The 23,855-nt window shown below is 35.6% G+C and overlaps 1 protein-coding gene, 1 long non-coding RNA gene and 1 other non-coding gene across 4 annotated transcripts; 1 reads left to right on the top strand and 2 right to left on the bottom strand.

The window, feature by feature from the left end:
• Nucleotides 1–1,565: 1,565 nt before the first annotated feature.
• Nucleotides 1,566–20,071, top strand: tnfb (tumor necrosis factor b (TNF superfamily, member 2)). Of its 2 annotated transcripts, none has more exons than XM_077526117.1 (4): nt 1,566–1,586; nt 16,495–16,790; nt 16,874–16,985; nt 19,103–20,071. In XM_077526117.1, the coding sequence occupies exons 2-4, from the start codon at nt 16,590–16,592 to the stop codon at nt 19,585–19,587; spliced, it is 798 nt and encodes a 265-aa protein (XP_077382243.1). In that variant the 5' UTR covers nt 1,566–1,586; nt 16,495–16,589; the 3' UTR covers nt 19,588–20,071. The 2 variants fall into 2 exon arrangements, with proteins under 2 accessions (XP_077382243.1, XP_077382242.1); XM_077526116.1 differs by lacking the exon at nt 1,566–1,586 and adding an exon at nt 13,767–13,875 and having other exon boundaries at nt 16,316–16,790.
• On the bottom strand, nt 2,549–23,451 carry LOC144021886 (uncharacterized). Its single transcript, XR_013284209.1, has 4 exons — nt 23,037–23,451; nt 8,339–8,442; nt 3,333–3,423; nt 2,549–2,973 (listed from the first exon to the last, which is right to left on the bottom strand). It is a non-coding gene; the product is annotated as an uncharacterized LOC144021886 (long non-coding RNA).
• trnaq-uug (transfer RNA glutamine (anticodon UUG)) lies at nt 17,126–17,197 on the bottom strand. The gene has a single exon. It is a non-coding gene; the product is annotated as a tRNA-Gln (tRNA).
• Nucleotides 23,452–23,855: the final 404 nt, after the last annotated feature.

Here is a 23,855-nt window from a genome sequence, read left to right as displayed (position 1 = left end):
GGGGGTTGGGGGGTAGATCAGAAAAGAGCCATCAGGGACCGAGTAACCCGTGCTCAAATTTCATCTTATTTGAAATGGTCAAAATGCAGTTTTTAAATGTGTAGTAAGTTGTCATTTTAATGTTACAAGACTCAAACAGCCATTCATTTATCAAAGTGGTTTGCAAATAGGAGGAGAACCGGAATAGAGCCCTTGAGGGATACCACAAATTTGATGCTCATTTTTGCATAAGATATCATTTGTGTGATTTGCGTGTTAGAGTATTAAAACGATCATCCATTTTTCTGAAATTGATCACAAATAAAACGGGATCTGGAATAGAGCTCAGAGGGATCCCACAACGTGAAGAATCCAACTGAATCATAATCTTTGAACCTGTCAAATTAAGATTTTGTGTCAGTTGTCCATTTCAATTCCAGAAGACTAAAATAAGCATCCGCTTACATTTCAATGTTTTACTTCAAAAAGAGGTAACTTAAAAATTGTGATGTTAAAGGGTAGTTTTAATTTTAATTGGCATTAGGAATATGAGGGGTTGGTGGAAAAATGTCTCATCCTTAAACACAATGTGCCAATATATTTTGTGATTATATTGCAGCCTCCTTTTTTCCTTTTTTTTTTTTTTTTAGGCAAATGTTGCTTAAAAATCCATCAATTTTGGTTACATCTCATCTTAAGTCATTGACTGCCATTGACGGAAAAAGACGTCAAATAATGCATTTTTGCTGGGCTGGCAGTGAATGTGTTAAGGGGGCACTGGACCCCCCAAAATTGAGAAAAGCTAAGGTAAGTCATTAGAAACACACATTCATAATGTTACAGTATATGACTAAAATCATTTTTCTATAAAAAAATACAAATAACCTTTACAAGGACAGACATACATATATGTATATATATATATATATATATATATGTATATATATATATGTTAAGGGAAAAAAAGTCGTAATTTTAAGAGAATATAGTTTCTTTTTTTTTTTTCAATCCATAGTTATAAATATTATGACATTAAAGTTAAGTTTATTTGTATTCCAAGCTAATGAACAAAAAAAAATACAATATTGTTCTCACAATAGTATACTTAGTATACCTTCAGTCTTCTAGTGAGAGTGAGACGAGTCAAACGTTTCTGTGGTTAAAAAAAAAAGAGGGTGACCTATAAACTTGGGAATTTCACACACCACCCACATCGATAAGCAGAGTACGCAGAGTACGTGCCACACACACACACACGCATCTACATCTTTCAAGGTCAGCAAAAATACTTCCTTTCACTCACACTTTCTTTCCTATTCTTAAATATTATATGTACAAATAAACATTTTTAATGAAATTATTCAATTTGGTTTTATTACAATAAAAAAAACAAAAAACATTCACTTCCACAAAAGGTTTTCTATCGCGTTTCTCAGTTTCAGCCAAAACGTCAAAGACACGGCGGGGTTTTGAATCGGAGCCACCTACACGTTCACTCTCACCACAGCCTCCCTCTTCCTCCCTGCATGACCACAAGGAAGGAAATCAGGTCTAGAATTTAGACCAGACGCATCAGATGAATTTGGGCAGTGAGCACAACACACCAGGTGAGTGGACTCTCTTTTAAAGATCAATATTTCATCCTATATCACTTTACTTTCTGACATCCATTTTTGATATCTTACTAATAGACACTGAATTAGGAATTAAAAGAAGTGCACTGCAAATAAATGCACAAACTATCAACATATATATTCGTGCTGTCAAAGTTAAAGAATTACCTCATTGATTAATCACAAAAAAAAACATCACAATAATCATGTATTAACGCAGATTAATCACACTATTTATTTTCATTTTTACTGCAGGTGATCCTTTAGCTTGACAGTGGATGATTTCTTAAAGGCAGTGTTTGAGCAATAAACGTAAATATGTAACTATATTTGGTATATTTTTTTCTAGTCAAAATATTGGGATATATTTTTTCATTTTTATTTTAAATTACGCTAGAAATTAATTGATTAGAAAAAAAGGAGGATGAGAGCGTGCAGTGGATCAAAAAATGTGGAAGACATCCTCATTACAATAAATGTAAAAACGTGCTCCTCAAATTTGGCAGGCAAAAAATGTTAAGTAGCCTTTTTAATAAAGTGATTAATCATGATTAATCAACATTCTTAGATGTGATTATTTTGATTTAAAATGTACCATTTGGCAGCTCTAGTCAAGTCATCTTTATCTAATATATATATATATATATATATATATATATATATATATATATATATATATATATATATATATATATATATATATATATATATATATATATATATATATATTAGAGCTGTCAAAGGATATTTTTTGTATTTTTAATCATGATTAATCACTTAATTAAAAAAGGCTTTTCATTGCCCGCCAAATTCGATGAGCACTTGTTACGTGCTAATTATTTCGGCATTTAATGTTATGAGGATATCTTCCATAATTTTTGCTCCACTGCACACTCTCATCCTCCTTGCATAATTAAAAAAAAAAAAAAAAAAAAAAGAGACCCCAATATTTTGACTAAAACAAATATTCTATATTCATACACAAACATTTAAATGCTTTATTCCAATGCATTGTTAATTGCTTAAAACACAACCTGCTCTACTTTTCACGTTACTGATTGTATTTTTTTTTTGTGGTCATGTGACAGGATGGATCCTCGGCCAAGCTTTACGAAGAAAGTTGTGCTGCAGGCGTGGCTCACTCTCCTCACCGTGGCCATCCTGGTCATGGGCGCGCTACTCGCCTACATCAATGCTAAAGCTAACCAAGTGGCTTTAGCAGAACTACATGGAGCGCCAACGCTGAGAAGCCAACATCCTTTCAATCCCACACGGACGTCCAGCACACCTTCACTTATCCACAATGGTGTGTATAGTACAGATACCTGGTTACTCTACTTAAGGAGGCTGTTCAGGTGTCTTTACTTGAGTATTTATTTTCCTGATGTGGATGATGAAACGACATAAAAAGGAATAGAGAGGGAAAGTCGACTGTTATTGATGTATTAAGTTATCAAAATCAGTATTATCTACAGTTTCATTGATAGGAATTTTATGAATATTTTTACACTTCTACGCAAGTAGGCCTACTATACAGTACAATTAAATATGTGCATCTGTACAGTGTGAGTATTTTGCCACCTCTGTCTACAAGTCTTTTCATCTATGAATGACTGAATTGGACATCTTTCTTTTTTACAGGAGCTCCGTTGATATCTGTCGGATTTTCTGCAGGATTCTCTCATTCATACATACAAATCATGAAACGTAAGCAGAACTTTCTTTCGTGGACTTACTTACCTTCTCGCTTTATAATTGTGCCTTTGTCAAGCAATCCCGTTGTGATATTGTGTACATGTATGCAGCAATGTTCCAACATACAACCAAGTACCTGCAAAAGGTGTCACATGTTGAGGGGATTCGCAAGAGAGCCCTGAGGAAGGCCACAAAAAAAGTACATTCATTTAAGAAAAAGTGTAATTAAAAATGTAAATGTAATTGTAAAAATAGATTTAATTATCAAAATATATAAATTCATATATTTTAAATATTGTGTATTGATGAATACCAATATATTTTAATTCATCATAAAAATACATCATTTTCCAAATATTTTATGAATATATGTATTTATAGTAGAATATATACTAATAACTCATTTTAAAAATATTGATTGTAACATGTATAGTAAAAAAAAAAACATCAATTGAATGCAAAATGTATTAAAATTGCGAAACATCATTATATTAATTGTAATTAAAAATAAATCTTTATTAAAAATTAAATAAGTTCATATATTTTAAATACTGTATATTGATGAATAAAGATATAATTTAACTCATCATAAAAAAATACATAATTTTCCACTTATTTTATGAATATGTGTATTTATAGTAGAACATATATTAACTCATTGTAAAAATACGTATTAATTGTAAAAAAAAAAAATATCAGTTGAGTGCAAAATGTATTAAAATTGCAAAACATAATTATATTAATTGTAATTGAAAATTTACTTTTTTTTTTTTTTTTTTACCACATTTGTAATCAATTGTAAAACATCCACCCATCCATATTCGTGACCGCTTATTCCTCACAAGGGTATTGTAAAAAATTATATTACTTAATTGTAAAAATGCAGTGGACTCCACTATTTGTGGGGGATATTGAGAGTCAAGATTAGGCTGGCCAGCGAATATATGTATATATATATATATATATAATTGGTATCTATTGATGGCTATTTAAATTCAATGAAAAAAATTGTTTAAGCCGCCAAAATTGTTGACAGAATGCTGATAAGCCGCGAAGAAGCCATTTCCACAGAAAACGGAGGACGGCAATAAAAAAACAACAAAATATTTAAAAAAAATCCAAAATGTGCAATTTGTGTCCAATTAATGTACAGAGTGGCATCTGTAGATCTCAAATGTCCTCTTCCCACAGGTTCCAATACAGAACCTTGGGAGTCCTGCCAACCCACGTGTGACCAGTGCACCCTTGCACTACGTGATGACTCCATCCAGTTTGGCAAGGCTGGAGTCTACTTCCTGTTTGCCCAAGTTACCTTCAGAGAACAATCCAGACGCGATAGCAGAGGCAAAAGGGTCATCGTGACCAGAAACGCCACATCTGGCAGAAGCATCAGGAAGCTGGCCGAGGGCTCCTACCCGGCCTCCGCGCACGGGTCCGTGTGGGTGGCCAAGATGGTGCGCCTCCAGGAGGGGGACAGCGTCAGTGTCAACATCACTGGAGACTTCCTGACTGATGACACATTTTGGGGCGCCTTTCAGATCCATTAGCGGAGGTGGGGGGACTCGACTTGACTCGAGTTGCCAATTTTAGGACTTCATTGTTGAAAACTTCATTTTGACTTGACAAATCCTTGATGTTCACGTTTGAAAATTTGCATGTTCAAAGACAAAGTAACTTGAAAAAACAGCTGGCAATGTAGGAAACTGCTTTCAAAATGGCTGACAGTGAATAAGTTAAAGGATTTTTTTTTTGCATCACTATTATCATAAATATTTTTTTGGCATCATCTTGGGGCCAAGCAACTACAGGACTGTCTCAGAAAATTAGAATATTGTGATAAAGTTCTTTATTTTCTGTAATGCAATTAAAAAAATATATATCATACATTCTGGATTCATTACAAATCAACTGAAATATTGCAGGCCTTTTATTGTATTAATATTGCTGATTATGGCTTTCAGCTTAAGAAAACTCAAATATCCTATCTCAAAATATTAGAATATTTCCTCAGGCCAAGTAAAAAGAAAAGAAAAGAAAAAAAAAGCCATAATCAGCAAAATTAAAACAATAAAAGGCTTGCAATATTTCAGTTGATTTGTAATGAATCCAGAATATATGGCATTTTTGCTCATTTAATTGCATTACAGAAAATAAAGAACTTTATCACAATATTCTAATTTTCTGAGACAGTCCTGTATGTCGAAGTGAGGGGAGGAGCTTCAGTTAGTCAAGAAAAAAAGAAAAAAGAAAAATATGCCATCTTGTGGCAGCCATAAGCAATTACAGGCATAAATATTTTTGGGAAGCCCTTTATTATTTGCAATTATTTGCTAGCCGTGGCAGGGCTCGGTCAATAGAATATGGCCCACTTTACGGTGGTGCCTTAAGATATGACTGAGCCAAGTTAGGAGTTTTTATTTATATATATTTTTTTTAATAAATAAGCGGTCAAGAAAATGGATGGATGGATGGATGGATGGATGGATGGATGGATGGATGGATGGATGGATGGATGGATGGATGGATGGATGGATGGATGGATGAGCTCTTCCTTGGATGATTTTTTGCTTTGAATTGTTAGCAATTCCAGTGTTTGCATTTCACTTCATAACAAGAAACAGCTTAATGCTATCAAAAACAATGTAAACACCATAGACGAGCTAAAGCGGTGGTGTGAATGTCATCGCTAAAAGTTATTTGAAGACTGACATTGGTTCAACACATCTAGACAGGAAACGAAACAATCACCTCAATCTCAAGTCACCACTTACAAATCAACATTTCCTGTCAAAATAAATTGAAACGCTGGTATACAAACATAATAACACAGAAGACTCTCTGAACTGTACTTGTCTTGTTTTGAACCGTTCAGCAGCTTGACTAGAATTGCAGTATTTCCATTGGCCACCCGGTGGAGCTGTTTCCTCCTTCCGTTTCACAAACACATGTTCACTTTGCCGTCTTGGTGACGAGACAGACCACCAAATAGTTGAGAGGTCAATATTCACTCAGTGTCTGTTTCGAAGCAGCTGTGCCTTAGATTGGCTGGCAACCAGTTCAGGGTGCAACCCGCCTACTGCCAAAATTCAGATGGGATAGGCACCAGCACCCCCGCAACCCTCGCGAGGAGCAAGCGGTTCAGAGAATGGTTGGTTGGTTTCGAAGCAGCTCATTAAAAAGTGACATCATAATAAACACGCACAGACATTAGGGTTTATAATAGCATACTTTAGTCAATACACACCTGGGTAAACTACAAATGATTCTATTTTTAGATTTAATGAAAGTTCGAGACAAGGTTGTTGTTGTTGTTTGTGCCTTTCGTAATCTATTAATACTCAGGTAAAATACATTGTGAATTGGATATGAATCTTAAATTTAAAACTTAAACTTAAATTTTGTCATACAATCTGAAGATCATGTATCGTTTTATTCAAGGCGAAGCATTAAAAACAACTTAAATTAAGATATTAATTTTAATAAGTTTTATAGGACACACTGCATGTCATTTATTGATTTATTTAAACGTTTAATAATTATTACATTGTTACTTTATTTTACATACATAACATACAACATATAAGAACAATATTTTTAATAGTCTTCATAGGCCACTGAAAGTTCATGGAAATTCTTTTATTTGTAAAATATGATTAAATTAATGTATATAATTGATAATATATATTTTACTGCAAAGCTTGATTTATTTAATATACCTTACATATTATATGGCATTTAAAGAAATCATAAACAATGACATTTACTTAATATCTAGTTCAAATTACAATGTATAAATTATTACTGTATGCTAATAATAACTAAAATCTCAGATCTGTGGTCACAAAAACATGACATGATTTTGATTGATTTCTTTTTCCGCCTGTAGTAGGAAAAAACGAATGAAAATCAAAACAATTTTTTTTTTTTCCTTCTTGGGTTTGCTTGAACACATTTTTTCCCCACGCATTAACTTGTTGCATCAACTTGCTAATAAAGAGCATCAAATTGCTTTATTTTTCTCAAGGCTGACACGTCACGGAAAAAAAGGCCCTTCCAATGGCCGAGCCCTGCGTGATGTCATCATCAGAAACTGGTCCTTCCAGAACTTTTTCTACACATCAAGTGACAAGTAGCTGGCCATGCGCCTGCCCACTAAGCTATGCAATTAAGAACATCAGCAAAACATTTCATAATCAACTCGTTATCATTCAAACAAAACATGATTATATACAATGCGGTATATTGCACACTATAATATTCAATCCAAAATATATTTAAAATTAATATAATATCTCTACAACAAATGTTTTTTTTTTATATATTTTTTTGTTTTTTATAAATAATATAATATTACAATTATTTTGTTTTAGAATTAAATAACATGTATTTAAATTAAATAATTTAACAATAATTTTCAATTCCTAACTTTTTTTAGATCATTTTTAATTTCATTAAAATATATTTTTGCAGTTAATAAATACATTTTACAATTAAAATATTTTATACTTCATATATTACAATCTGAATGTTTAAAATTAATGAATATATATATTTTTTTTACAATAAGTATACTTTTTCTGCAAATAATTTTCTACAATTAATATTTTTTTCCAGTAATATGCCATAATATATCTATTTTTCTCAAGTAATACTTTTTTTCTGACTAATTCAGTTGTTGTACAATTTATCTACAATTTTCAACAACTTTGAAAATTAATTAATATCAATTATTTGCAGTTAGTGAATACCCACAGTATTGCAGTACGTTTTCACCCCGCTCTACTGCAAATTTGTAGGCGATTGTTTTGTATTTGAATAGGTTTAAGTTTGTTCTAATAAACTGAAGTATCGTCAAAGTATAGCAGGGTAGCAATGGAACACATCAATATATCACTAAATGCATATTTTGCTTGACTTCCTCAGTCGTGATGTCATTTTTCATTCCAAAGTCGCTGGTACTGACAAATTTTCCCAGCTCAACAAAAATGATTGATAACAAGCCGCTAAACTTTCCCCGTGTTCTTGTCGTAACAAAGCGTTGGTGTCATCACCTTCTTTAGGTGGCCGTCTCTTTTCAACTTCCTGGTTTACTTCCCACCGGCTGAAAAGGAGGCGTGATGACGTCGCCACACGTTTACACAAGACACCAAGCCCTCTGAAATCAAACACAAAAGCAATACATAATCAATTATGGCTATATTTCACAAATAAATTTCACATTTTGATGCAATTCCACTGGCCTATTAAGACAATGTTGAAAGAAAAATATTATGAAAGACTGTAAATGTTAATTTCTGAACATTTTCTCAACCGCACTAAGTACTTGGTCCTTTATTGTTCATTATATGCTACCACTTACATAAATATGTCATTAGCTTTTACTGCTGTTGACGATACTCAAGAACTCGAGAACTAACTAACCCACACATTCGCTGTGATACGGAGGCGTGTCTTGTTGAGATTAAATAATAGATGCCCTTTTACTACCTTGCTTCTTAACCTTGAGAGAACTCAGATGTTGGTTATTGGTCCTGATGGCTACCTGTCTAACTCATCAGTGCCAGCTGTTGTCAAAGAAGAGTTCCCCATATTGCACTGCCAGCTGTTTTTGACGGATCCTTCAAGACCCATGGATCATTGTGTTTTATGATGACAAAAGCCTAAAACCTGTCCACAGGAAGAGTAGACTCTTTTTTCATCAAAAAAAAAAAGAAGAAGAAGAAACAAAAGATTTCAGCAGTAGAACATGGGCTCGTGTTAACAAAAACACCCTTTTCTGAAAAAGTTGAGAAAACAAATGTTTGTTTTTTGTCAAGTGGAACATTAACTCTGGTGGTAATATAAAATAGTCATTTATTTACAAATAAACAGTTACCGGTAGGCATGGGCCACTATTAGTTTCTGACAGTATGATATTTATTATCAGAAATATTGCACTCTCACGGTATTGCAAATAGAGGGCTAAAATATGACATGTAAAATTTAAATGTAATATACAGTATCTTATGCCTATACTATATGTTTAAGCCACAAAGATATACCCGCGTAATGCCTCCTGTGGCTGGAATTGGAATGGGTCTTTTCCATGCCACAACAACGAGGCACTCTAAAACAGTCACACTCACATGAAGTCTGTCTCTACAACTCTGTCACGTAGAAAAAAAATCACTAAAAAAAAAAAAAATCACACTCACAGCAGATGAGCCACTCAAAAGCAGCCATGCCAGCAGAATATCAAAATTTTCGGGGTGTAGGGATAACTAGCTAGCTAACGTTGTAACTGCAACGTTGCGAAAGTTCTTAACTTTTACAGTCAAAAATTCAGGAAAACTCATCCACCATCCATTTTTGTAACCGCTTACTACTCACATAGGTTGCCGGGGTGCTGGAGACTATCCCCTCTGGCTTCGGGCAGTAGGCGGGGTATACTCTGAACTGGTTGCCAGCCAATTGCAGGGCACACAGAGACAAACAACGATTCACATTCACAATCACAATCACACCTAGGGACAATTTAAAGTGTTCAATTATCCTGTCATGCTTGTCTTTGGAATGTGGGAGGAAAACGGAGTACCCAGAAAAAAAACCCAACTGGCACGGGGAGAACGTGCAAACTCCACCCAAGAAGGCCGAAGCCCAGACTCGACCAGGAAAACTCCAAATGATTAAAAAAAACAAAAACAAAACAAAACAAAACAAAAAAACAGTTGAATTCTGTACAAGCAGGACTACTTTGTAGTTCTCAGTCTTTGCATGTGCAGTCAATAATTATCTTTAAAAAAAAATGTCAGTTAGAGTGCTTGGAAACATAATTTTGTCATTCAGATAAATTCACTGCGGATTCCAGGAAACTGTCAAAAATTTATCACACATGAACAATAAATGACAAAATTAACCCGACCACAAATTAACCACAAGGGTAACCATACTTGGATCCATTTCAAGTAACTTATATAAACTATTATTATTACTATTGTTATTATATTATGATTATTTTTATGAATGCCAACAATGTGACCTCTTTTTCACAAGGCAAAATGAATAACAATAGGTAGGCTGTCAGGTTCTTACCATAATGCACAGTGATACACCTTCATGGATTCCTGACATTCGTGAGTATATTACTTTCTCTTTTTAGTCATATTATGGAACTGATCACGCAAAAAAAAAAAAAGCACAGGATTCTTCTGTAGGTCCAATTTATAAATCTAAATATAACATAATCATTTCTTTTTTTACTCTCATTATCAATAAATTATACATACAGTATGTATACATTATTGTACAGCTCAACCATTGCTCAATAGCTAACCATGTGGCAGCTGTCAATTAGCACAAGAAGCTAACGTAGTTGTCTAGTCACTCAGTGCTCCTTGTTGTCAAACACATTCCCAAACGCTAGCTAGCTAGCTAATTAACGATAAACCTTAGCCTAACATGAATACTAACGTAACGCAAATCTTAAGCACCCAACTCACAACACTAACCCTGAGCCCCCTTAACTAATCACAAACTCAAACCCTTAACCTCTAAACTGAACCCTAAACCTAAAGTTAACCCGACATAATGCTAAATTTAAACCTAACCAAAAAACAAAACAATACGTCATTTCAAATTCAATTGCAAAACTCAAAGCACCAATTAGGTCCCAGATTGAACAGGTTAAACGTTTTTTTAAACAGATTAAAACAAACATTTTTGAACATAAATATGGACAGGATACAATAGTATTTTTCCACAATAAATTGGGGTCACATGGCCTCTGCTAAGCCTTCATTTCCATCCCTAATAAACCCTAACCCAAACTCTAACCTCAACCCTTAAACTGATGCCTAACTTCACCCAAAGTTACTAACAAAGTTTCATTCTCAAACCCTAACCTATCTGGTGAACCAAACCCTACACCTTAATTTCACTGCTAACTAAATTAATTTCTTTACCTAAACCCAATTTATTTAACCCTTGAATTAAATTCTAATCTTTACCCCCTAATCCTAATGACCTAAATTCTTACTTGGCCTAACTCCTAAACCTAACCATTTCTGAAAGTAACCAGAACCACGAGTTCAGGTGAAAACTCATAATTGACCCAAAAAGTGGTTGGATGCTTCCAGTAACTCGTTTTTGCAGCTACAATTCATAACAATTAAGAATGGGAATCAAAAACTGGTTCTTCTTGACAACTGGTTCCCAGTCAGTTGATTCCTGGGAATCATTTTCTTGCTTCCCTGTTGATTCCGCTTATCGGTTCCTCTTCCGTTGCAAATGATTGATGACATCTCATGCAAGAAATGCATTTTGGTTCTATATTTTTCTAATATGGCCTTGTGATGTATGTCTGTATTGTTTACTGTATATTGGTGTTTTGATGTGTGGGGTATTATGCATATGCAGTTATGATGTCCCTTATGATATTACGCTTATGCAGTTATGGTTATGCTGATCGGGGGTGGGGATTATGTTAAGGATGCAGTTTTCTTGTACAGTTACTATGTCCGTTATGATGATAATGTTTGATAATGATTCATTAGCCATTCTTAGTTTGTCTAGTCTTATGTAGTTATCCCTTACGATGTGCAATGTCAGTTGCTATGCTATTAGTCACGATTAGTTTGCGGAGTCACTCTTATTTTGTCGTAGAGGCCTTTATTCCGTCATATAGCATCGCCCATTGCCCTAACGAGGGTTACTGAATGACACTTTTGCAAGCTCGTCGATGTTCCCGAGCGTTTGGGTCCTTATTCCTCACCTCACGTGACAAATACATTCCGAACGGGCGCCTGTCAGAATTACCGACCGATACCGAAACCTGGTATTGGTGCTCGCAAATTTGTATTTCTCGTTTGAAATCTGTCAAGCAGTGTGGATGGTTGTTTGTCTCTGTGTGCCCTGCGATTGGCTGGCAACCACTTCAGGGTGTACCCCGCCTACTACCCAAAGTCAGCTGAGATAGGCTCCAGCACCCCACATGACCCTTGTGAGGAATAAGCAGTCAAGAAAATGGATGGATGGATGGATAATCTCATTTTCCTACTTCTGCTTGTACTTTTTTCTTTAAATGTTAGCTATTTACTTGAGTAAAATCTTGTAATTAACGTAAAATATAAAGTATATTTATCATCAAAATAGTACTTCTGTATAATTCCCCTGTTAAACAAAACAATCAAAATTAACTGACTGAGTTTTATAGGCCATCTTTTTTTTCTTTTTCATAGAACCAATTCTCAGAACTTGTCGCTTCCAGGTTTACGCCAAAGACATACAACTAATATGATATTTTGCTTTGTAAAGTGCACAAATTGAGATTTTTCCAACAAGCGTCTAGTAAAACTGAAAGTAAAACTACCTATAGCCCGTGTTTGTCTGTCTTCTTTTGGCTACAGGTTAATGACGCCATAAACAGGAAGTAAATAAGAATGAGTTAATTATTATTATTTTTTTAACACTTTCAAGAATTTAAATTAATCTTCAATGATAACGCTTTAATTGTTAAATGTAGAAAATATCAGAGAAAAGTGACATTAATTTCATATAATTTGAAGGAAAAAAAAGGACATATATATATATAAAATCAGTATCTGCATGTAAAATTAGCTAAATTGAAATGTAAAATTGTGCTTGTTTCACACAATGTAAAAATGAGTAAAACAATAACGACATCAATGATATATATCATTTGTATCCAGGGCTGTGAATTAACACCGGCCAACCCACCAAATGCGGGTTAAAATTAATTTTGGAGGGAGGTCATAACAATTTACGAGCCAATTTGGCGAATGCGTCATGCATTACCAGCTAAATTTGGCTAGTAAATTTTAATTCCCTCATTCAATGACACTTGATAAGGAAACTGATAAGCTCGATAAGCAGTATCGATAATGGAATGGGAAATCACGAAATTCTTTACATGCAATGCATGCATACTTGCACCTGCGTCACACTCTTTGCAGTAATTGCATTTTCAGAAGAAAAATCTTTGGAATTTCAGTCTTGTCACTAAAAAGGGAGTCGTGGGGAGGTTGAGGGCTGGATGTATATGTGTGCATGTGTGACAACGATCAACGAGGAAGAATCCGGTCAGGGCGGTTAAAAAAAATAAAAAAAATAAAAGGTCATCACAAGAATCTACCTGGATGCCGCTAGTGTGCATCAGAAGCCAGCTTTTTCTCTCCCTGGGAGAGTTTGTTGTTACACAAGCCCCACAAGCCGCAGGGAAAGTTATTCAATAAATATTCCAAGTTGTGCGATCAGGAAGCTCACATGCTGGAAGGACCACACAGACAAGACCGAACGAGACACGAGACGAGAGGAAGCCGCCTGAACTGGTTCGACATTGACACAATCCATCGCGTCGGGAAAATGGAGTTGTGTAATAGGAAGCGTGGAAACCTGTTTGGCTAAGGCTACGTTCATTGTTGCCAGACTTTCCACTAGTGTGCAAGGAAAATTGGGGTGTCATGAGGTCCATATCGATCGCCCCCGGTTTTGCTGCTGGCAAGTGTCAAGTGAAACGAAACTCAACGTGGCCTCGCCTCTTTATTTTTTCCACTTTATTAATTTCCGGCCAAAGAAATTATCATCACACGCGGTAGGTTAAAATTCACTTAGGCTCGTCACACTGCAAGTCAATTCCAATTTTTTTTGCCCATATGTGACATTTATGCAAAAAAATTTTCATGCAATGTTAACAGCATAAATTTGATTTTTTTTTTATTTTAGTTTTTTTTTTTAACATTGCATTTGTTATATTTGTAAGGATAAACATTAGACAAATACAAGGGAAGTCAATTTTAATTATATGCCTAAGAACAACTGACACTTAAACGTGTTGTACATAAATACAAATGGAACGTAATTACATAATTTAGAAACAATAACAGTTAAAACAGTGAAAATGAAAATCATAAAAAAAATATAGGGCAGAAAATGAAAAACTGTCCAGGTAGCAAGTGAATGGAGGACAGGAAAAAAAATTGTATGCTCCCTTTTACATGTTCCAGTTAAGAGCATTTTGGACTGGCTGGCTCCAAAGTAAAGTGTGCATATACATCCATAAAATAAGTCAAATGAAACCCAAATCTCAAGACAGAGAGTATAATTAGTGTTGATGTAATGCAATATAGAGCAAAATATAAAAATAAATTCAATAATAATAATAAAGTGCTTTAAGTAATATTCTAGGTTGACCACCATTTAATCAATTGAAGTGTGAATTTTAGGAGCCCGAGCTTGCCAGCTTGTTCGCACAAATAAAAACTCTTAAAATAACTTGTTGCTATTTTTACTCTTTCGTTCACGTGCTTCACAGATTAAGAGATAGAAGGACAATAAGTGTCTTGTCATCACGTTGTGGTTTACATGATTGTTTTATCGCGACGTCTCTTGCAGCTCTTTGTGGCATGTGTGTCTTTATGTGGACAAAAACATTTTGCTTCATATAGGAATTTTCAAATGGAACCAAAGCCAAACCACAAAGTTGTCGTTTCCTCTTTTTGGCACCAATTCATCTCTGTTAAGATGGCAAATAAACAATAGAAGTGCAGGGAAATAAGCATCGATGTTACAGTAATTCTAGGGATGTCCAGTTATACTTTTTTTTTTTTTTTTTACCAGAACCAGTACAAGTCTGCACTCTTTGAGTACTCACCCATACAAGGTACTGATGCCTCTAGTAATTTTGATATTATTATTATTAATATAATTATAATTATATTATTATAATTTTGAAATATTAAACACCTTTCTTTCTGATGCAGAATAGCGCAACAAGTATGAAAAATAAATCAGGAAAATTGCGGAATTTGATCATTCAACATGAAAATGCAAAACTTTAATAAGTCAACTCCATCATTGGACGAGATTTGAAGCAGTGCAAATATATAAATAGTTCTTTTTATAATCCTTCCTCAAATTGAACAAGGAAAAAACACACACTTCTTGCCGTTCAATAAACAGGAAAATCAATAGTCGAATTTTTTTTTATAAGTGCAGTGCTATTTGCCCGGGCAAAAAACAAAAAAAAAAAAAAAAAAAACTCAGGCATTTACCAGGTTTTTCCCAAATCATACAGTTTTTAACAGAACATACAATTGGACATCTGTACATAACATAGAAGACGTTCAAATGTTACTTGTATTTTCCTGTAGATTGTTTATGATGACAGTTGAACTATTATTGTTTTGTTTTGTAATTCAGAATATTATAAATAGGTATAGACGAGTATTGGTACCAGATATTGGTATCGGGCTGATACCAGACCTTATTTCAAGGTATCGCAACTCGCACCATTAATTTCATAGAATTTTTAGGAAACATGCTATATTAGGATATATTGGTCTTTTTATTTATTTTATTTTAAATTATATGTCATTATTTATGTATTTTTTTCCAGGGGTTGGGTTATGTGGTATGAGTACTTGGTATTGGTGTTAGTGACTACTCAGGAGTTGAATACTTTTATCGGTCTGAATAAAACTGGTATTGAACATTTTTACATTTTAATATTAATGACCTTCTTTTCACCCGTTACCATTAAAGGTTATAAAATTATCAGAAAAATTGCATTACTTGTTATTAAAACATAATTTTGATCTTTTTTTTTTTGAGTCTTGCTTTTGACATATTATAGTTGGAAATGTCACAAAAAACAAAAATATTAGCATCAAAGTCATTTTGTGTATTTTATGTTTCCTTTCACAAAAAATAAAATGTTTTTTTTTCCCACACTTTTTGGTCAGAAACTAAAATTTCCTGTGAAAACAACTAATTTTTGAGTGCTGATTGCTGAAGAACATAAAAAGGTTGAAAAAGATGTTTTTCTGGAGAAAGATGATAGTTTATTCCTTTTTGGTAGTTTGGTGCTTATATTATGACGGAACAATATTCTGTGGGTCTTAAAAGATGAGTCAAATTGCTCTAAAACTGCTGGCAAACTGCTTTGAAAACTGGTAGAAGAAAAAAAAAAAAAAAAGTGAACAAATCATTTTCATTTCAATTATATCTTATGAAAACCTTGGCAACTTTTCCAGCTCATTCTTGGTGGGCTCAACAGAAAAACGACACCTACAACCTCAAAGCTGCGTCAGACTTGCGCGGATGCTTGGTTTGACTTTTTCTTTTTTTTTCTAATCCACTCTTGTACGCGGTCCAAGAGGATGCCGCTCGTCTTACAATGCTGACATCACGGGAGTTTCCCCATTCTGCACAGGCAATAAAAGAACAGGCCTTGTGGCAGACACTTCGCACTCAGCAGCAGGAACAGGAGCGGCACTAAAAGGCCAACTCGACTAACTCCAAAGCATCATGGTGGCTTACACTTCAGCACCGGCCGACGTGGAGGCGGCAATGAGCCTCCAGCATGAGGAGAAGACGGTGGTGGTGGTGGAGAAGCGCTCGTACACGGCCTGGATGTGGAAGCTGTCTGCGGGTCTCCTGGTGGCCGCCCTGTGCTTGGGTCTGGTTCTGCTCTTCGCATGGTACTGGCACGGACGAGCAGACGGCACGGTAGGGAGACGCTTCTCAAATATGAGAAGAGCAAGAAAATGTTGCAGGCGGCCTGTCTTCTAATGCTTCTCGCTCCCGTCCAGACGCCTTCGGTGGGTCCGACGTTGGCGCTGGTGGCCGACGCAGAGAAGTCGGATCCTCACAACACACTCAAGACGATCAGCAGCAAAGCCAAGGCGGCCATTCATCTCGAAGGTGAGAGGTCGGGAACAAGTGCACTTAATGTGTCTGGCACGGACAAGTCGTGATCATTCTGCAAATTTTTTAGAGCTTTCAAAATTTAAGGATTCAAATGTATGCCTTCACTTTTTGTTTTATTTTGCCAACAACAAATAAGGTTCCACCGAGATTTGAACTCGGATCACTGGATTCAAAGTCCAGAGTGCTAACCATTACACCATGGAACCTGTACAGCATCAGTTGTCTAATAGAGATATTGCAACGAGCTCCACTTAATTTTGCCAACTACATTGAAGATTTCAGCAATATTTGAACTCAGATCAGTGGATTCAAAGTCCGGAGCGCTAACCATTAAACCATATAATATGTAATAGGGGTGTTAAAAAAAAAATCGATTCGGCGATATATCGCGATACTACATCGCGCGATTCTCGAATCGATTCAATAATCGGCAGAATCGATTATTTTTTTTTTTTTTTTTTTTTTTTTTAGGATTCACACCTTGAGCATGGAAGAATGTTATATGAACGGCACATTAAGCCTTAATATTTTTATTTTAATGCTGTTCAAACATGAAACAGATTACAACCTCTATAAGACTGAAATTTCAGATAAATAAATAATACATTTTCATATAAATCTTACACTCTACAAGCTTACTGATTAGTATTTTCTAAATATGAATGAAAAAAAATCGCAACAATCGACTTATAAATTCGTATCGGGATTAATCGGTATCGAATCGTGACCATTCGTATCGGGATTAATCGTGACCTGTGAATCGTGATACGAATCGAATCGTCAGGTACTAGGCAATTCACACCCCTAATATGTAACCTCTTTACTGAAAGAGAGCGCATCCTATTCCATGTTGCCTTGAAAGGGCCGTGCCAAGATTCTGAGATAGAAAGTTTATGAGCCATTCCTCAATGACAATTTTTTTTCAATTAGAAAAGAAACTTATTGATGGAAAGTGTGCATGTGCGGGCCTTTCTTAATTGATTAAATAATGTTTGTCTTTTAATCTTTTTTGTAAATGTCATCCTAAACCGAGTATGTACATTTCTATTTGCGATTTTAAAAAACTATAAAATTAATCCTAAGAAATTTGAGGACAAATACAGGATAAAATATGATCAGAAGAATTTTAAGGGGGAAAAAAAAATCTCAATTAAAAAAGAATCTGAATAATTTTGAGGATAAGAATATATATATAAAAAATAATCTGAATAATTTTAAGGAAAAATAAACATTAAAAATGATCTGAAGAATTTTGCGGAAAACTGTAAATTAAAAAAATAACCCAAAGCATTTTGGGGGGGGAAAAATAGTGCTGTCAAAGTTCATGTGTTAACAAATTAATTAATCACAAAAAAATTATCGAATTAATCACGTATTAATGCAGATTTCACACTATTAATTTTGACCGCAAATGATCCTTTCGCTGACAGCGGATGGCTGAGTTAAAGGTAGCACAGGTTGTGTTTGAGCAATAAGCATAACTATATGCATAAAAGGAAAGCATTTGAGAAATGTTAGAATATTTGTTCATGTCAAACTTTTGGGATAATTTATTTCCATTTTAAATTATGCAAGGAATTAACTGATTAGAAAAAAAAATGTTGATTAAAAAACATTTTAATTAAGCGATTAATCATGATTAATCAATCAAAATTCTAAGATGTTATTACCAGTAAAAATTATAATAAAAAAAAAACAAAAATGAAATCGTTTGACAGCTCTAGAAAAAATAAAAGGTAAAAAACTAATGTAAATAATTTTCAAGAAAAAAAAAAATAAAGGTTTGACATACGTTCTGCTTCTGGTACTAAATAGTTGCTGCTATGCATACAACATGAAATAATAATGAAATACTTTTGCATTTTATTTTGCCATTTTAAAAACAATTAATTCTGAGGGCAAAAAGAAAAAAAAATGCATAGATGTACCATTCATAGTTGATGAAATAGACATTATTTTTCTATTATATTTTTTTAATGACTTAAAAAAAAAAAAACAATTTTATGTATGTGGGGCATTCTTAACTGACGAAATGAAGAAAAACGATCATTCAAAAAATTCATGATTCATGAATGAGGTTGAACATGCTTTTGTCTTTCTGCTCTCATCAGGTATTCACGAGGAAGGCGACAACACAAAAGAGCAGCTGCAGTGGCGCAACGGCCAAGGTCAAGCCTTCGCTCAAGGCGGCCTGACCATACGCAACAACCAGATCGTGGTGCCGCACACCGGCCTCTACTTCGTCTACAGCCAGGCCTCCTTCCGCGTGTCCTGCAGCGACAACAGCGTCGAGGAGGCCCCGGAGCCCGGGGAGGCGTCTTCGGGGAAGCGCCTGGCGCCCCTCAGCCACCGCGTGTGGCGCTACTCCGACTCCGTGGGCCGCAAGGCCTCGCTGATGAGCGCCGTGCGTTCGGCGTGCCAGCACGGCGGCTCGGCCGAGGACGAGCAGCGCTCCAAGCAGGGCTGGTACAACGCCTTGTACCTGGGGGCTGTCTTCCAGCTCAACAAGGACGACCGGCTGTGGACCGAGACCAACCAGCTGTCCGAGCTGGAGACGGACGGCGGCAAGACCTTTTTCGGCGTCTTTGCCCTCTGACGGGGATGCGAGACTCGCCGGTCGACGGCTGTGTTCGAAATCACTTCCCTGTCCGCTATATTGCAAATTTTGATCTAGTATTAGGGTTGTAACGATATCCAAACATCACGATGTTGTGGGGAGGTTGGCGATACAAAAAAAAGGTCACAATATTGTAAAAATAATGAACTTATACTAACTGGATTTAAAACATAGAAGGGCCAAAACATTCCGTATTCAAATTAAACTGCAGTTAAAAAAAAAGGCACTTGAGGGTGCTAGAACTGCACAAATAGAAATTAACTTACATCCCTAATGAGTATTGTATCCCATAATGCATCTTGGAGCAACCAATGGTCACTATCAAAAATATCCCATGATGCATTGCATAAGTGATTTTTTTCTGTTTGAGTCAACTTCCTAGTCTACTCTATTAATAATAAAAAAAAACCTTAAGTAGTGATTAGGGAGAATTAGATTAACTCATTTGCTCCCAAAAACGGAGAAAAAGTTTTATTTCATATGTTTGTGTCCCAAAGACGTATTTATCCGTTTTTTTTTTTTTTTTTTTTATTTTTTTTTTTTTTTATGCTAGAGCATACAGAAGGCTTCGATGCAGCCTCTCAACTGCAAAGAACAGTTGAAGAAATTGTAGTTATTACACAAACAAATATTCTGTGGGCCTTTACAAAATCAGTCAAAATCCAGTAAAACAGCCGGAAGCGAACGGGATTGCTTCTGTGAAAATGAGTTAATTATTTCGGCCCGAGAATGAACTACATAGTCTGCTGCATAAAAATCTCAATTATTTTTTTATTCAGCTCCACTACATAAAAATTCCAAATAGTAACTAAGAAGTCAAAAACGAGTGATTTCGAACACAAGCCTCCGCCTTTATTCATCGTACAACGGTGACTGAGAACTGAACTGTTTCAATCTCAATGGAGATGACCTCGAGCACACACCATCTGAATATGAACTGTAACAGTTTGCTACTTCATGTCCGCTATTTATTTTTTTTATTTATTTTCTATTTAAGCCGCCTGGGAACGTGGTGTTATTTATGCAGAGTCACGTTTGCAAATGTGAATTGGTGTGTCCTGTCTGGTACAAATAAAAACACACTCACTCACCAGAGGGGAAGTTGTCAAACTGCTTCAGCTGGCACACAATCACTGCACGGGCAGCAAACAGTCCCTTTGTCTGGTCAAAATTGGGAATTTCCTCTATCGTTCAGAGTGCAGTGTCAGGTGAAGGCCCGCAGAAGCCTCAGCCCACAGTGGGGTTTCCCACCCCAATCTGACCAAGTAACCCACGCAAATACCACACATACCACCTCTGTAGTCAGCTGTGTGTATGTGTGGGCGCGTGTGTCATATAAACCGGTGACCAAGTAGCACCTAAAAAAATACTTAGCGTTGTGGGTTCATCAAAAATGAGGCAGATGTTTTATTCCCAAAAAGTGCATTCAATATGGCACTAGTTTTGTTTCAACATTAACACTGCACTTAAATGTAGGAAATATTACTGAACTGCCCTTAAGGAGTCAATTAACATGTATTGTACACCCCATAGCTACATAAAAACTGTTCCTAAATATTAAGGGGCCTATTCACTAAAGGTTTGCGTCCCCTTTGCACGGCGCTAACCGGTAAAAATGGAGCAATCCGGGAGCGCCTAATTCACTAAACACGCGCAGATGGGGAAATCCGTCACTAAGTGCGCTGCCACGGTGCGCCAGTGTTATTTGCGCGCAAGTAAATTAGGTAATCTGCATACACGACGCAAATATGCCCACCCCAATGCAAATGAGACCCCAATGCAGCGTCTAATTGACTAACACCAGCGCAAATAGCCACACAGAGTTTGCTTGACGCAAATAACGTTTTTGGAAAGCATGTATTAACATGCCGCAACCTCGATCCCTGGATCATGACAGCAGTGCATGGCACGGTTAATTGAAAAAAAAAACGAAATAGATCAAGAGGTTCACAAACTTTTGAGCAACATTGTATACATGACCTCACTGGTCTAAACATGACATTCTGATTAATATTATCCATCCATCCATTTTCTTGTCCGCTTATTCCTCACAAGGGTCGCGGGGGGTACTAGCGCCTATCTCAGCTGGCTCAGGGCAGTAGGTGGGGGACACCCTGGACTGGTTGCCAGCCAATCGCAGTGATTAATATTATATTTGTGGAATATCAGTTATGCAGCAAAATCCAGCCGTTTTTAGCCATCTCGGGCGGCGGCCATTTTGCCACTTGCTGTCAAGTGAAGATGGCGTCACAGTCGCTCTGGTCTCAGGCAACGACCAATCATAGCTTATCTGTTTTCTTAGGTTGAGCTGTGATGTTGTTACCTGAGACCTGAGCAAATATGATGTAATTGTCACTCGGCAGCAAGTAGCAAAGTGGCCACCTTCTGATATTGATTTAAAAAAATAAATAAATTTAAAAAAAAAAAAAAAAAAGCTGGATTTTGCTGCTTATTCAGATTCCACGCTGTATTAACCGTATTTAGTCTAGTGGGGCCGTATAGACAATATGATTGTCATGATTTTATTATTTTTTATTTATGTATTTATTTATTTATTGGGGGGGTATTTTTTGACATATTACACGCCGAGTACCGAGGAAGCCGGCAGACCATTTCACTGACAGGACATTCCACCATGATGTCATATGAACTTTGGGGTGACAAAAGTTCAGATGACACCACAAGTAAACAAAGTCTTCCATGTCATTGCAAAAAAAAAAAAAAAAAAAAAAGGGGAAATGGCATTGACGATGATTTCAACCTTCTTCCCTACTGCTTTAAATTGAATATGCGAAGTGTCAGTCGAAAAGAATGTGATGAAAAGAACAGTAAATTGATTTGAAGTAAGATGTAGTACAGGCTGTAAGTTGATTAAAAAAATAAATGTGGTGCAAATTCAGATAACATGTAATTAACATCCTAATTTAGGAACTGAAAAGTAATTGACTTTAATGTTGTGTGGATTAATGGCACAAATTGCTATAGAGCTGATGGTAGCTAGCATGCTAGCCATTATGGTTTGCTTCAATACTTAAAGGTAAAAAAAAAAAAACACACACACACACACACATACATACACATTTCATGTATTTATATATCAGTGAGAAAATATTTTTGACAAACTCAATGATGGGGGTATGTTTTCCAGTATGCCTGCTACAATCTGGCGATTTTCTCTGCTATTTTTGACATCCCGTTTCAGGTTCTTCTGGATTAATTTTGAATTTTGTGCAGGAAATGGAAAAAAATCTTTTGGGGAAATATCTGGCATTGTAACCCCAAACCCAACAAGTTCTTCTCATTGTTTTCAGTCAGCGATAGTCACCGGTAAATATCCTGCCGTCTATTGTTTACAAACATTACGAAACTTTCAAAAAAAAAAAAAAAAAGTATCACTAATCATCAATGTGTGTGATGGCAATACTCACTCATTGTTCTTTCCACAACATTTTTTTTTCCTCCTGCTCAGCCTTTTGATTTCCTCTTCCTTGTTGCCTCATTCTTGCCGTCTCTGCCAAGGAGGTCATGAAGGCAGCTACGTCATTAATCCTGCAGGTAATGTATTGTCCCATTGAAGCCGTAAAAAAATAGAAAGAAAAGAAAAGAAAAAATTGTCTGTGTAGGTTAATCTAGGAGATGAACAAAAGAACACTGCTTAAAAAGAAAAAAAAGGGGAAAAAAAGACAACCACTGTAGTCTACTGTAAATGGTGTTATTCCGGAACTAACAAGATATTTTAGGGACATTTAGAAGACATTTAAAAACGGTCCCGTAGTCTATTTTGTATTGTATTTCAATACAGTAAAAGAAAAAAAAAAAAAAGTAAAAGAAAGAAGAAGAAAAAAGACGACACAGGGTGCAACTATGTGACGTCACGCGTGCAATGCATTCTGGGACTTGTATTTTCAACGACTTGTCTGCAAAACTACTATAGTGGCATCTAGTGGACATGTCTGGTGATGCAGTCAGCATCAGCATGTAAAAAAAGCACAGTTTTAAAAAAAAGTTTATGAGGTTTCTTATTTAAAGTTTCAATATATGAATATATTATTAAATATATTTTATTATTATAGTCTAAGAGTTACGCACTGATGAGGTAAAAACATTTGCAATTTGACTAAATTTGCTCTTAATTATTGGGGGCAAAAAATGTTAAGAAGTCCGCTCCTTTCAGTACACAATATAATGAAGTAGGAGCCTCAACAAGAAGAATATGCACAAGAATATGCATTAATGTTACATCAGAA

Source organism: Festucalex cinctus, chromosome 7 (genome assembly GCF_051991245.1).
Source record: "Festucalex cinctus isolate MCC-2025b chromosome 7, RoL_Fcin_1.0, whole genome shotgun sequence".
NCBI lineage: Eukaryota > Metazoa > Chordata > Actinopteri > Syngnathiformes > Syngnathidae > Festucalex > Festucalex cinctus.
The sequence above is the reverse complement of the archived record's forward strand: the minus strand, read 5'-3'. Positions and strand labels throughout refer to the sequence as shown.

Excerpts from the sequence above, each read along its gene's own strand:
- tnfb (XM_077526117.1), top strand. The coding sequence starts at position 16,590 with ATGGTGGCTTACACTTCAGCACCGGCCGACGTGGAGGCGGCAATGAGC. Across the intron at positions 16,791-16,873 it reads ACGGACGAGCAGACGGCACG|ACGCCTTCGGTGGGTCCGAC; the intron begins GTAGGGAGACGC and ends GCTCCCGTCCAG. Across the intron at positions 16,986-19,102 it reads GGCGGCCATTCATCTCGAAG|GTATTCACGAGGAAGGCGAC; the intron begins GTGAGAGGTCGG and ends TGCTCTCATCAG.